Raw genomic sequence first — 13,511 nt, forward strand, 5'->3', positions numbered from 1 at the left:
TTAGATTCCTGGGGGGAAAGGGGCAAATCATTCTGACAATTTTGGAAGCCATAACCACCTTTGAGATTCCCTGTGCACACTGATATATCAAACCCTGTTTAACTTTATTTAACCCTAATAAATAATATCCTACACTTAATTAACTTATTTAGCCCTGCTTCCACAACATTTACTAGCATCCTACAGAATGCTACATCAGACGCTGTGAGAAGCACTGAGTTTAGGAATAAAAGGTTTAATCTGAAACTTGCTCTGAACCTCATTCAAAGGAGTCATCCAGGAACTTTGGGTCCTACTTTCTCCTCCCGAGCCAAGGAAGCATGTGGTCTGAATTGACCAACCCAATTCTAGCTACATTCTTGTAGCTGGGCTAAAGAATGAAAATGGGCCAGGGAGGGAATAGTGGCAGAACTTTTCTTAAACAGTAAGTTTTCATAATGCAAGCTTAAGGCATTCCCCTTTGCTGAAAAAGTTTCAAAGAGTTTTTGCCTGCAAGAAGTAGTCCTGCACATGCTGTGAAGTTACTTGGGTAGTTTCAGATGCGGAAAGAAGGGAGTCTCCCTAACACACAGGAGGGAAAGTTGACATAAGTTAGCGCTGACACAGTGTCCTGAGTTGAATATATCTTGGCTCCATCCGGTTACCCACTATCACTAATCTTGATCAGGCCCTACCCTAGGCCTACAGCTTCCTTTTCACACAGTACTGTCCTCAGGGAAGCCCTAGTTTTCCTGGCTTTTTTTTTTTTTTTTTTTTTTTTTTTGAGACAGAGTCTCACTCTGTCGCCCAGGCTGGAGTGCAGTGGTGCAATCTCGGCTCACTGCAAGTTCCTCCTCCCGGGTTCACACCATTCTCCTGCCTCAGCCTCCCAAGTAGCTGGGACTACAGGTACCCGCCACCACACCCGGCTAATTGTTTTGTATTTTTAGTAGAGACAGAGTTTCACCGTGTGTTAGCCAGGTTGGTCTCCATCTCCTGACCTCGTGGTCCGCCTGCCTTGGCCTCCCAAAGTGCTGGGATTACAGGCGTGAGCCACCGCGCCCAGCCCTTTTCTGGCCTTTTATAATGATTGGGATCCTCCCAGGTTTTTACAGAGGCAGTCTGGTTATGGCCTGTGGTCTTCTCAAAGCCCTTCAAACATTTACTTACTGCTCCTCCAGGAGTTACTCTTTTGTTTTGGCTTTAGACCCCTGATTCATCAAAGCCTCACCATATTTAGTTATGAGCATGTACGTAGACACACACACACACACACACACACACATCTCAGGAGGCAACATGGTATGGTTGAGACCACAAATCAAAGAGTGAAATTAATTTTGCCACACATTAGCTATATGGAAGCTTTAGTTTCTTCATCTGTAAAATGGAGATAATTCCATCTACTTTGCAAGTTTGTCATAAGAATCAGAGGTCATCTGGCTGGGCGCAGTGGCTCACGCCTATAATCCCAGAACTTTGGGAGGCCGAGGCAGGCGGATCATGAGGTCAGGAGTTCGAGACCAGCCTGGCCAACATGCTGAAACCCCGTCTCTACTAAAAATACAAAAAATTAGCCGGGCGTGGTGGTGCGTGCCTGTAATCCCAGCTAGTCAGGAGGCTGAGGCAGGAGAATCACTTGAACCCGGGAGGCAGAGGTTGTGGTGAGCCGAGATTGTGCCACTGCACTCCAGCCTGGGTGACAGAGTGAGATTCTGTCTCAAAAAAAAAAAAAAATCAGAGGTCATCTAAGTTAAGTTCCTTCTCTCTAGTATACAGCAGTTGCTTGATAAATGGTAGGTATTATCATCATCGTCACCATTTTTAGCTTGTTCTCTTTTTTTTTTTTTTTGCAGTTGCACTGGCAAAAAATAATGTCTAGCTCATAAAACAGTATTATTCTCACTTTCCTCTCTGCACAGATACCACCTTTTCTTTCCCTGCCATCTTGATTACTGAGCTATTGCTAAAAAGAAAACATTGCCCTCTGATCCACAGATGAAAAGCCCTACCACTTGACCAGACGTTCACGAGAGGATGCTTTGATTTTTAATTTATTTATTCATTTATTTACTTAGCGTTGGTCTCTATGCTCCCAGCACAACAGCTGTAGGTAAAGCGCTGTGGGTCACATGCATCCCAGCCAGCTCCCTTGATGGTCCTTGTCAAATTTAAGGCACGTTGCCTCAGTGCAGAGCACTCAGGGGCAAGGGGCTTGCTCCAAGCTCCCAGACCCCGACGACAAGGATGGGAATGGGAGGATCAGGCAGCAACGAATGCCAGGCAAAGGTCAAAGTCAAGCTTTTGGGCACCACCTTCCTCCTGACAGCAGAAAAGCAGGGTCAAAAGTCTGATCTGGGGCATGCATTCCAAAGCCAAATCCGTGTTCTTTCAGCTTAAAAGGGTCCAGTTTCAAACGGAGCCATTTTCATAACTTGAAGCAGTATTCACTTAAAAATCCTGTTTCTATTTTGCATGCATGCACATAATTTATATGAAATCCAGTAGGAATTATGCAAGTTCACTGAGGGATAATTAGGCACCTTAATGAGAAAATGTATAGTTTCTGTAACTGTCATTTATTAAGCTTTTATATGCCACTTCATATTTTGAAAGCCCTTTACAGCCATTAATTAGGATATTTCCGCAGCCCCATAGGAGCCAGGTCAATAAAAAGAGTTCTGTTTCTCTTGGAAATGTTGTTACTCAAGTCTTTTATGACCTGGGTGCAAACTCTTAACCTTTGAAGAAACTGGCAGATAATCTTATAAGCTCATATCAATATGATGATTATATTTAACATCCTAAACAGACTCCTTAGCTGCTTAATACCATTTATGCACGTAATTTTCCATACAGTGGATTTTCTTTCCTTTATTATTTGTTTCCTTCCTGTGGATGTATCTCTTAGCTGCCGCTTCGAATAACCTCAAGAGATCTCCTAAGCATGCAGGCTGTGACACTATAAGTTAACTATTTTCAGAACACTGAGAAGGCTATGGGCCTGGAATTATTTCCAAATATTGCAAGTATTTCAAGTTGTCCAGTACATTCCACACTCACGGAAATTTTGAAGATTATTAGAATAATCAGTGGATTACAGAGAGAAATGATTTACTAGGTAATTAATAGTAATTAATTGCACTACAGCACTGATGGATACTTTTCTGCTGTACCAGGTAATTTAAAGATGCCATTTTTCTTGTTTCTGTTGGGGTTTTTTTTTGTTTTTTTTTGGTTTTTTTTTTTGAGACAGAGTCTCACTCTATCGCCCAGGCTGGAGTGCAGTGGTGGGATCTCAGCTCACTGCAAGCACCGCCTCCCAGGTTCACGCTATTCTCCTGCCTCAGCCTCCCGAGTAGCTGGGACTACAGGCACCTGCCACCACGCCCAACTAATTTTTTGTATTTTTTTTAGTAGAGATGGGGTTTCACCGTGTTAGCCAGGATGGTCTCGATCTCCTGACCTCGTGATCCGCCCGCCTCGGCCTCCCAAAATGCTGGGATTACAGGCATGAGCCACTGCGCCCGGCCTGTTGTTGTTTTTAAGACGGAGTCTCGCTCTTGTTGCCCAGGCTGGAGTACAATGGGGCGATCTCAGCTCACCACAACCCCCGCCTCCCAGGTTCATGCAATTCTCCTGCCTCAGCCTCCTAAGTAACTGTGATTACAGGCACCCACCACTACGTCTGGCTAATTTTTGTATTTTTAGTAGAGATGGGGTTTCGCCATGTTGGCCAGGCTGGTCTCGAACTCCTGACCTCAGGTGATCCACCCTCCTCCGCTTCCCAAAGTGCTGGGATTATAGGCGTGAGCCACCGCGCCTGGCCCCCATTTTCTTTTTTGTTCCTCATAATCACCTTGGAGTTAATGTGGGATTGTCACTATATTACAAATAAAGATCTGAGATTTAGAAACACAGTGAGTTTTTTCAAGAATCATATTGATACTAAGCAGTGGTATCAGCACTCAGAGCCAGGAGTGTGTTTTCCAGGTCCACTGCAGTTTTTTCTTTATATGCAACTCCTTCCCCTTCTGAGATAGCTACAAAAAATAATAATAATAAGCCTGTGTTCCCAGAATTCATTCTGCCGCGTCACTCTGAGGATGTGAGGATATCAGTTACAGGAATAACCTGTGGTAGACTGGGCACAGTGGCTCACGCCTGTAATCCCAGCACTTGGGGAGGCCAAGGCAGGTGGATCATGAGGTCAGGAGTTCGAGAGCAGCTTGGCCAACATAGTGAAACCCTGTCTCTACTAAAAATATAAAAATTAGCTGGGTGTGGTGGTGGGCACCTGTAATCCCAGTGACTCGGGAAGCTGAGGCAGGAGAATCGCTAGAACCCGGGAGGCAGAAGTTGCAGTGAACCGAGTTCACACTACTGCCCTCCAGCCCGAGAGACAATGCAAGACTCTGTCTCAAAAAAAAAAAAAAAAAGAAAGAAAGAAAGAACCTGCAGTTAATTATAGATTTATGAGCAAACACAAATGTTTTCACCCATGCTAGACAACTTTATGCAGCCTTTCTAAAATTTTGTTTTTGGGGAGAAGAGGGGGGACGTGGGTCATTACCTTTTGAGGTCTGCAGTTCAAATGTAGTGGACAGTATTTGCTACCTGCTAGATATTCAGCAACCCATTCCTTTGAAATCAGTGTCCTAGAGAGAGAAGCGTGTCTGATTTGACCTTTGTTCTTCCTGTCTCTCACTTATATAACCTTTTTTATCCTTAAGTTTCAGTGTAGCCATCATTTCAAGATGCCCTTCCCTAATGCTTCCCTTGGGACACAGTCAGTTTCCCTGTACCCCAGCTCCCATAGTTCTTCCCCACCTCCCATTTATCACAGTGCTTTGTGTTTTTGTGATTACCTATCTCCCTTCCCTATCAGGCCTTGCTCCCTGAGAACAAGGACTGTGTTTTAAAAACTTCCAAGTCCCCAGTTAACTAATGAATAGAACCAAAGCAAGTGCTCAAATAAAAAAAAAAAAATCTGAAAGGAATCACAGACGAAATACCTTCTGAATGCAGGACCTATGATTAAAAGTAGACAGAGTCAGCTGGGCATGATGGCTTACACCTGTGTTCCCAGCACTTTGGGAGGCCGAGGTGGGCAGATCACTTGAGTTCAGGAGTTCAAGACCAGCCTGGCTAACATGGTGAAACCCCATCTCTATTAAAAATACAAAAAACATTAGCCAGGCATGGCGGCGGGCACCTGTGGTCCCAGTTACTCAGGAGGCTGAGTCACAAGAATGGCTTAAACCTGGAAGGCGGAGGTTGCAGTGAGCTGAGATCGTGCCACTCACTGCACTCCAGCCTGGGCAACAGAGTAAGACTGTCTCAAAAAAAAAAAAACACAACAAAGGCAGACAGTGTCCCCTCTGGTTTGGCATGCCAAAGGCAGCTTGCCTGTGACCCAGCTGTTGTGTCTGGGAGCCCTGATTCCCACATGAGCCTATGTCAGCCAAACACACGTGTGACATTCCTGTTTAATAGGAAGAAGCATGGTCTTTAAAAATGTCGAGGTACAAAGAAGAGCCATCCATGGGTTCTGCTGGCACAGGAAGCACAGGGTCTTTATCAGTTCTAACGTTGTAAGGTAAACAGGGCAGTCGGAAGCATTTGCCAGCACTGTGACATTGGAAGCATCACCTCCGTCCTCAGCACCTCGCTTCCCACATCGAGGCAAACTCAGTAGGAATGTGTAACCAGCCCCCTTTCTAAGAACGTTGTGAGATTAGAGGCGGCTCGGGAAGCTGAGAGTGAAATTCATAAGCTTTGTGACATGTTTGCTCATGAATGTGTTTGTTTTGGATTCTGATTCTTGGTTGAATCGGGGTACAGAGAGTGGCGTATTTAGTAAACTTTCCGGAGTTCCAAGGAGAAAAGCAGCCTGAGAATCAGCTCATCAAGTTCACAGAGGCCCAGGTTGCGGTGGTTTTATGGCAGAGTGCCATTGTGCCAGTTTTCCTGGAAGAAGTGGTTTGATGAAAGAAAATTAAATTATGCCAAGAACCAGATCGTCTGGCCCCAACCAAGGGGTTATAGCTTGTTCTGAAGACCACCCTGAAATACTGGAGGCCTTTGATCTTGTGAAATGACAGGATAAATGACAGCAACATTTTAGCCTGGATTTTTCTTTTTTTTTTTTTTGAGACTGAGTCTCGCTCTGTCACCCAGGCTGGTGTGCAGTGGTGCAATCTCGGCTCACTGCAACCTCCGCCCCCCAGGTTCAAGTGATTCTCCTGCCTCAGCCTCCCAAGTAACTGGGACTACAGGCACGCACCACCACATCCGGCTCATTTTTGTAGTTTTAGTAGAGACGGGGTTTTACCATGTTGGCCAGGCTGGTCTCAAACTCCTGACCTCGGGTGATCCACCGGCCTCAGCCTCCCAAAGTGCTGGGATTACAGGCATGAGCCACCATGCCCAGCTAGTTTGGCTTTTCTAAAACATCCTATTGCAGTCACTCTCTTGCCCCACATCCTTCTCTGGCTCTCAGTTGTCCTCGGTAGGGCTTCCCAAGCAGTGTGTCACACATGAGTGACAAGTGCCAACAAAATGATCTCCTCAGCCTTGGGGACACTTTGGTAGGGCCTGGGGCCTCTGAAACCCTTGGATCAGCCTTTCCAGCCACAAGCCCCTTAACTCCCAGTAGGTTTTAAGAATAGTATTTTCTCCGTAGGAAATGGCATAAGCATGGTTGGAATGCACCTGTGTTGCATAGATGCGAGGCTCTTCCTGATTTATTGCCTGCTCGTGTGTTCAGGCTTCTGTCCTGGCATTTGCCTAAGCCTGCTATTGAAACCGTCTGGCCATGATACACTCTAGTTCTTGTGTAGCCCACTCTTATCATGCATCTCCTACCTCCCTGCTTTGGCCATGGTGTTTCCTCAGACAGCTTCCCCAACTGCCTGACCAAGTCCTAGCCCAGGCCACTCAGGCCTCCCTCCTTTGAGCTCTCTTCATAAGCACTGCGTGTCCTCAGTGTATGCAGTCATCACATTGAATCCTAATGATGTACGTGTCTTATGTGTGTTTCTACAAAAGGGCCTGGCAAAGAATGAATGTTACACCTCCACTAAATATATGCTGAGCTAATATGTTGAATAAAGCCCATGAGATTGGCCAGGCACAGTGGCTCACAACTGTAATCCCAGCATTTTGGGAGGCCAAGGTGAGTGGATCACCTGAGTTCAGGAGTTTGAGAACAGCCTGGCCAACATGGCGAAACCCCGTCTCTACTAAAAATACAAAAAAATTAGCCAGGCATGGCGGCTGGTGCCTGTAATCCCAGCTACTTGGGAGGCTGAGGCAGGAGAATCACTTGATCCCGAGAGGCGGAGGTTACAGTGAGCCAAGGTCGCGCCACTGCACTCCAGCCTGGGCAACAGAGCAAGACTCTGTCTAAAAAAATATAAATAAAAAAGCCCATGAGATTGGTGAAAGTCGGGAAGCAAAATAAGTACAAGTCTATTTCTACAAATTCACACATAGTAGCTACTCAATAAATAACTGTTGAATGAATGAATAAAAGAAATGTGAAAGGCATTTTAAATTTAGAATCTGTGGACTCAGTAATGACTGACTGTAAGAGAAAAGGAAGACTGAGTAGTTGAAGATGTCTCCAGACAAGGAGCGCCTTCAACACAGCAATCCCGGTCCACCTTTGGAAGCTGTACCTAGCTAAGCTCTCGAGACATCAGTCCAGATTAGGATTTTTTTTTTTTTTTTTTTTTTTTTTGAGACGGAGTCTCGGTCTGTCGCCCAGGCTGGAGTGCAGTGGCCGGATCTCAGCTCACTGCAAGCTCCGCCTCCCGGGTTCACGCCATTCTCCTGCCTCAGCCTCCCGAGTAGCTGGGACTACAGGCGCCCGCCGCCTCGCCCGGCTAGTTTTTTTTTTTTTTGTATTTTTTAGTAGAGACGGGGTTTCACTGGGTTAGCCAGGATGGTCTCGATCTCCTGATCTCGTGATCCGCCGGTCTCGGCCTCCCAAAGTGCTGGGATTACAGGCTTGAGCCACCGCGCCCGGCCTCAGATTAGGATATTTATTGCAGCATTGTTTATAACGGCAAAAACATAGTAAACAACCAAAATGTGCTTCAGGAGAGGAATGGATAAATAAATTGTGGTATATGTATAAAATGGATGATATGGTTACAGTGACTAAACTACATAGGAAATACTAACGTGGTTAAATCTTAAAGACGTAACAGTGGGTGAAAAGGCAAGTTAGAAGAGGAAATACGCAATCCAAAACACACTAAAAATACCATGTGTTGTTATTATTTGCATAGAGGATAAAAATGTAAAAACAAGCCTAGAAATAAAACACAGATCCCTCAGAATACTGTCTGCCTTTGAGGAAGAGAGGAGATAGAATGAGATGAACTTTAGATTTATCTGTAATGCTTTAATTTTTTAATAGTAAACGTGGCAATGTATTATAGAATCCATTATATCTAGGTGGTGGGTATTCATTATATTAGTTTCTGTGCTTTCCTGTTGTTTTGAAGTAGTTCATAATCTTAAAAATTAAAGTCACACAAAAGAAAAGACTGGCTAACAGGGAGAATGATCCTGCATTTCTGCATTCAGTCATCTGTTTTTTAGACAGGATACTTTTCAAGCAACCTGGCAAATCACATCTGCCACTTAGGACTTGCCGAGTCTCACACCATTTAAAAGCATCAGTTCTCAGCTTGGTCTCCAGAGACTCATAGATTTATCCTGGACCTCTCTAGAGGCTTCAAAATGTGCATTAATGTATTTCATGCTTGTTTCTAACTTCCCACCGTCCCCCCTCATTTTTTTAATACATTGGAGCATCTATCCAACCTAATTATAATTCATTTTTGTAATAAGATTAATGAAATTCTCTTTCTTTTTTTTTTCTTGAGACAGAGTCTCACTCTGTTACCCACACTGGAGGACAGTGGTGCAATCTCAGCTCACTGCATCCTCCATCTCCTGGGTTCAAGCTATTCTTATTCCTCGGCCTCACGAGTAGCTGGGACTACAGGCGTGTGCCACCACACCTGGCTAGTTTTTTTGTATTTTTAGTAGAGATGGGGTTTCGCCATGTTGGCAGGGCTGGTCTTGGACTCCTGACTTCAAGTGATCCACGTACCTTGGCCTCTCAAAGTGCTGGGATTACAGGCGTGAGCCACCACGCCCGCTCGCCCTTTTTTTTTTTTTTTTTTTTTTTTTTTTTTTTTTTTTTTTGAGATGGAGTCTTGCTCTGTTACCCAGGCTGGAGTACAGTGGCGCAATCTCGGTTCACTGCACCCTCTGCCTCCTAGGTTCAAGCAATTCTCCTGCCTCAGCCTCCTGAGTAGCTGCGATTACAAGCACACACCACAATGCCTAGCAAATTTTGTTGTATTTTTAGTAGAGACAGGGTTTCACCATGTTGGCCAGGCTGGTCTTGAACTCCTGACCTCAAGTGATCTACCCGACTTGGCCTCCCAAAGTGCTGGGATCACAGGTGTGAGCCACCATGCCCAGCTTCATTCGTATTTTTGACTGGAATATATTTTCTTAGTCACCAGTGACTTACATAACTATATTCTCTTGGTTTGTAACTTTCTAAATGTTTCTTTTCTTTCTACCCCTCTCCCCATTGTTTATCTGAGTAAAACAATCAGATAAGACATTTATGGTGAACAATTTCCACTGTGTACCTTCCTCCCCAACTCAGTGTTCAGTGACATCACATTGCTAGCTTGAAATTAGCCATGACGGGAGTGTTTACACCTTGACAATTGGCAAATGCTACAAATCTGGCCCTTTTCTTCCCCCGGAGAGCTGATGGTTAAACATTACCAGCCTACCACAAGAGCGCATGACAGTTTTCTGAGCTGTGCAGGGCAAGTAGCATTTTTCTCACTCAACACTCGTAGAAACGGAGAGTCAACGAAAGACAAGTCTTGACCTGAGTCCCATGGTCCCAAAGTGACATTGCTGGAGCTGTAGTCTATGTGGTTGAGTGGAAGAAGCCCTGGCTTTGGAATCAGGCAGATCCGAGTTTGAATCTGACATAGCTACTTTTGAACTGTGAATTCACAAGTATGTGATGTAGCCCCCTCAGTTTCCTCACCTATAAAATAAGGACATCAAAGTCTATCTTATAGAGATCTGGGGGAGCATTAGGGGAAACGGTATGTCATGTAAACCTAATAAAGCACAAAGGACCTATGCAGCAGATATAATTTGTCCATCAGACTTACAAGTTCAGATCTCTGTGTATTATTAGCCCATTCTTCCCATAACCATATAGACACTGTTCTTTTTTTTTCAACTCTACCTGGCCAACCACCTTTCACTAAATGGTGAATATGTCTCTTCAAATATGTGCCACTGGAATAAGTAAAAAGGCTTAGAGTTGACATGTGTATGTGATTTGGGGAAATCAGTTTCTTTCCTTGAGTCTTGGAAATGCAGGTACTAGGTTTCAACTAAGATCATATTTCAACTGCCTTGAGTCTTCCCGACTGACCATTCTGCTGAGCTAAGCATCCTGAAGAGGACTGATTTGGGGGCCCATGCTACAGTTCCCCCCACCAAATTGACTGCAGTGGCCTGCAGGGAAATTCTCTTGGCTTTTTGTGTTCTATGCTCTGGGCTTTTTCTGCTTGCTCTAACTGACCTGATGGTAGATAGTTGCTTCTCAGCCATTCAGCTAAGCCTAAATGTATTTTTCTTTTTTAGATTTTAACTGATGTATTTATTTTTTGCCTGAATAATACATTTAGCTGTTTTAGCTTTTTTTTTCTTTTTTTTTTTTTTTTTTTGAGATGAAGTCCTGCTCTGTCACCCAGGCTGGTGGAATTCAGTGGCACGATCTCAGCTCACTGCAATCTCCGCCTCCCAGGTTCAAGCGATTCTCCTGCCTCAGCCTCCCAAGTAGCTGGGATCACAGGCATGCACCACCACACCCAGCTAATTTTGTATTTTTAGTAGAGACAGGGTTTCACCAAGTTGGCCGGGCTAATCTGACCTCAGGTGATCCACCCTCCTCCCCTCCCAAAGTGCTGGGTTTACAGGCGAGAGCCACCACTGCACCCCGCTGTTGTTTTAGCGTTTTAAAAAATACAAAAGGGTATCGACAATGGGAATTTCCCTCCCTAAACAACCCTCCATTCACCCAGGTCCTTCCCACAGAAAGTAACCAAGAAAAGATATCAAGAAAGAGGAACCGCCTCTTATTATTCATTTCTTATGAGCTTACAGGCTTCTGGAGCTCACCTTAAAGACCCGGCGTGGGTGGACCAAAAAGACCCCCTTGAAATCAGGAAGACAGAGACAGGCCCATGTGGCTTGTCAGTAATCAGCAAGCAAATTGGCAAAGCCATACCCAGTATAAAGTCACAGAGGAGCTGCTTTTTGTGTGTATGGATAAATGGTAAACGTCGTACAAATTCCACCTATCAGCTCAACCTAGTAGGTGGTCATATCTCTGGGGAAAAACACAGGAGAACCTAATATCTATAAAGAATGTGCTCTGTATCCAGTGCAGAGCTAGAATCTTTTTTTCATTATTGTGGTGTAATATACATAAGTTTACCATGTTAACCATGTTTACACATACAGTTGAGTGGCATGAAGTCCATTCACACTGTTGTGCGGCCACCACCACTGCCCATCTCCAGACAATGCTAGGCTCTCCCTGCCCTCCTCACTTACTCCTTACAACAGTCCTTTGAGGCCTGCATGACCGGTTTCCATACAATGAGGAGGTCCCAGAGAGATGGCTTCACGTCTCTATCAAGTAACTGGTAGGTCCTGGGCTTGAACCCAGGCATATTCATCTCCAAAACAGGTGCCCCATACTGTGGAGCCTCACTGGAAGAATTTTTAGAGGGAAGATTCATCTGCAACAGTGCATAGGCCTCTTGTCTGCATAAGACAGTCATCCCCGAGAGACCGTGGCTGTGCTGTGAGTAGGCGTGCCTAGCTCTCCACCTTACTTTCTTATGTTTTAATTTTCTCTTTTATCCTGTGCTGTGGCCCAGGGGTGATCCTGTTACTTCTGGATAAGCTGCGGAAGATGAAATGGGAGCAGATGTGGAGGCTGACCGCAGAGAGGGAGCTCATGGGCATGCTGTCTACATCCTTAGCTGACCAGGTGAGTGGCCAGGTCCGAAGGTGCAGGTATTCCTGAGTGCGCTGGTGCTGTTTCTCAAGGAAACTTAAAAGTCAATTGGTCTGAATGGTTTTCTATGTATTGTGTGACCCTGTATGCTCTGATACAGCTGCCTTATCCTTGCCAGTCTAAGACAGCAGCTCAACTCTTCAGTGCCTTCCCTTTGTTCATTCATTTGTTCGTTCAGCAGACTCGCACTGAGTACTGTGTACACCAGGAGCCAAGTTCAGAAAAAGGATGACAGAGATAGACGAAGGATGCAACACTTGCCCTCATAGAGCTTAGAGTCTACCGATGCAGACTTATAAGGAGATGTTGATGCCCTCTTCATCGCCAGGTGGAGTGCATAGGGCCTGCTCTCTGGGACCCCAGAATGCCACAGCGTATTTCCCAGGCAAGATTTCACTTGCCTTGCTGGCAAATAGAATCTAACAGTTTTTTTTTTTTTTTTTTTTTGTTTTGTTTTTTGAGATGAAGTCTTGCTCTGTCGCCCAGGCTGGAGAGCAGTGGCACGATTTCGGCTCACAACAAGCTCCGTGTCCCAGGTTCATGCCATTCTCCTGCCTCAGCCTCCCGAGTGGCTGGGACTACAGGCAACTGCCACCACGCCCGGCTATTTTTTTTTTTTTTTTTTTTTTTTTTTTTTTGTATTTTTAGTAGAGACGGGGTTTCACCGTGTTAGCCAGGATGGTCTCGATCTCCTGACCTCGTGATCTGCCCGCCTCGGCCTCCCAAAGTGCTGGGATTACAGGCGTGAGCCACCGTGCCCAGTCCCAAGTCTAACCTTTAATCTAAGCCTTTGACTTAGATGCTGCACTAGTGTCCCTTTACTCAAGGGAAATGCACTTAAATAGAAAGGATAAACTGCCAGGAAACCACCTTGCTATGCAGGCAGCCTCAGAAACTCCACCAAACTGTTAGCAAATATTCATTTTTATTTATTTTTATTATTTTATTTTATTTTTGAGATGGAGTCTTGCTCTGTCACCCAGGCTGGGATGCAGTGGTGCAATCTCGGCGCACAGCAACCTCCACCTCGTGGGTTCAAGCAATTCTCCTGCCTCAGCCTCCCAATTAGCTGGGATTACAGGCGTGCGGCACCACACCAGGCTAATTTTTATACTTTTAGTAGAGACAGGGTTTCTTCACGTTGGCCAGGCTGGTTTCGAACTCCTGACCTCAGATGGTCCACCCGCCTCGGCCTCCCAAAGTGCTGGGATTACAGGCTGGGATTGTTGGCTGCACCCAGCCAACAAATACTCATTTTGTAAAAACCCATTCCTCATGTTGATGTCCTAGGAAAGTCAGAGGGCTCCAGTCTTTGACTTTGAGTCTACCAGAATCACTCATTTAAATTTTCATCTTCCTGTGGCACTGATAGCTGTCT

The 13,511-nt window shown here is 45.1% G+C and overlaps 1 protein-coding gene across 4 annotated transcripts in view; it reads left to right on the forward strand.

Moving 5' to 3' along the window:
- Positions 1-13,511, forward strand: part of LARGE1 (LARGE xylosyl- and glucuronyltransferase 1) — a 633,576-nt gene that overhangs the window by 515,567 nt on the left and 104,498 nt on the right. For all 4 annotated transcript variants that reach the window (XM_005567477.4, XM_045364291.3, XM_065522217.2 and 1 more), the window contains one exon: positions 11,994-12,106. In XM_005567477.4, the coding sequence (XP_005567534.1) occupies positions 11,994-12,106 (113 nt within the window). The remainder of the gene's footprint in view (positions 1-11,993; positions 12,107-13,511) is intronic.

Source organism: Macaca fascicularis, chromosome 10 (genome assembly GCF_037993035.2).
Source record: "Macaca fascicularis isolate 582-1 chromosome 10, T2T-MFA8v1.1".
Lineage (NCBI taxonomy): Eukaryota > Metazoa > Chordata > Mammalia > Primates > Cercopithecidae > Macaca > Macaca fascicularis.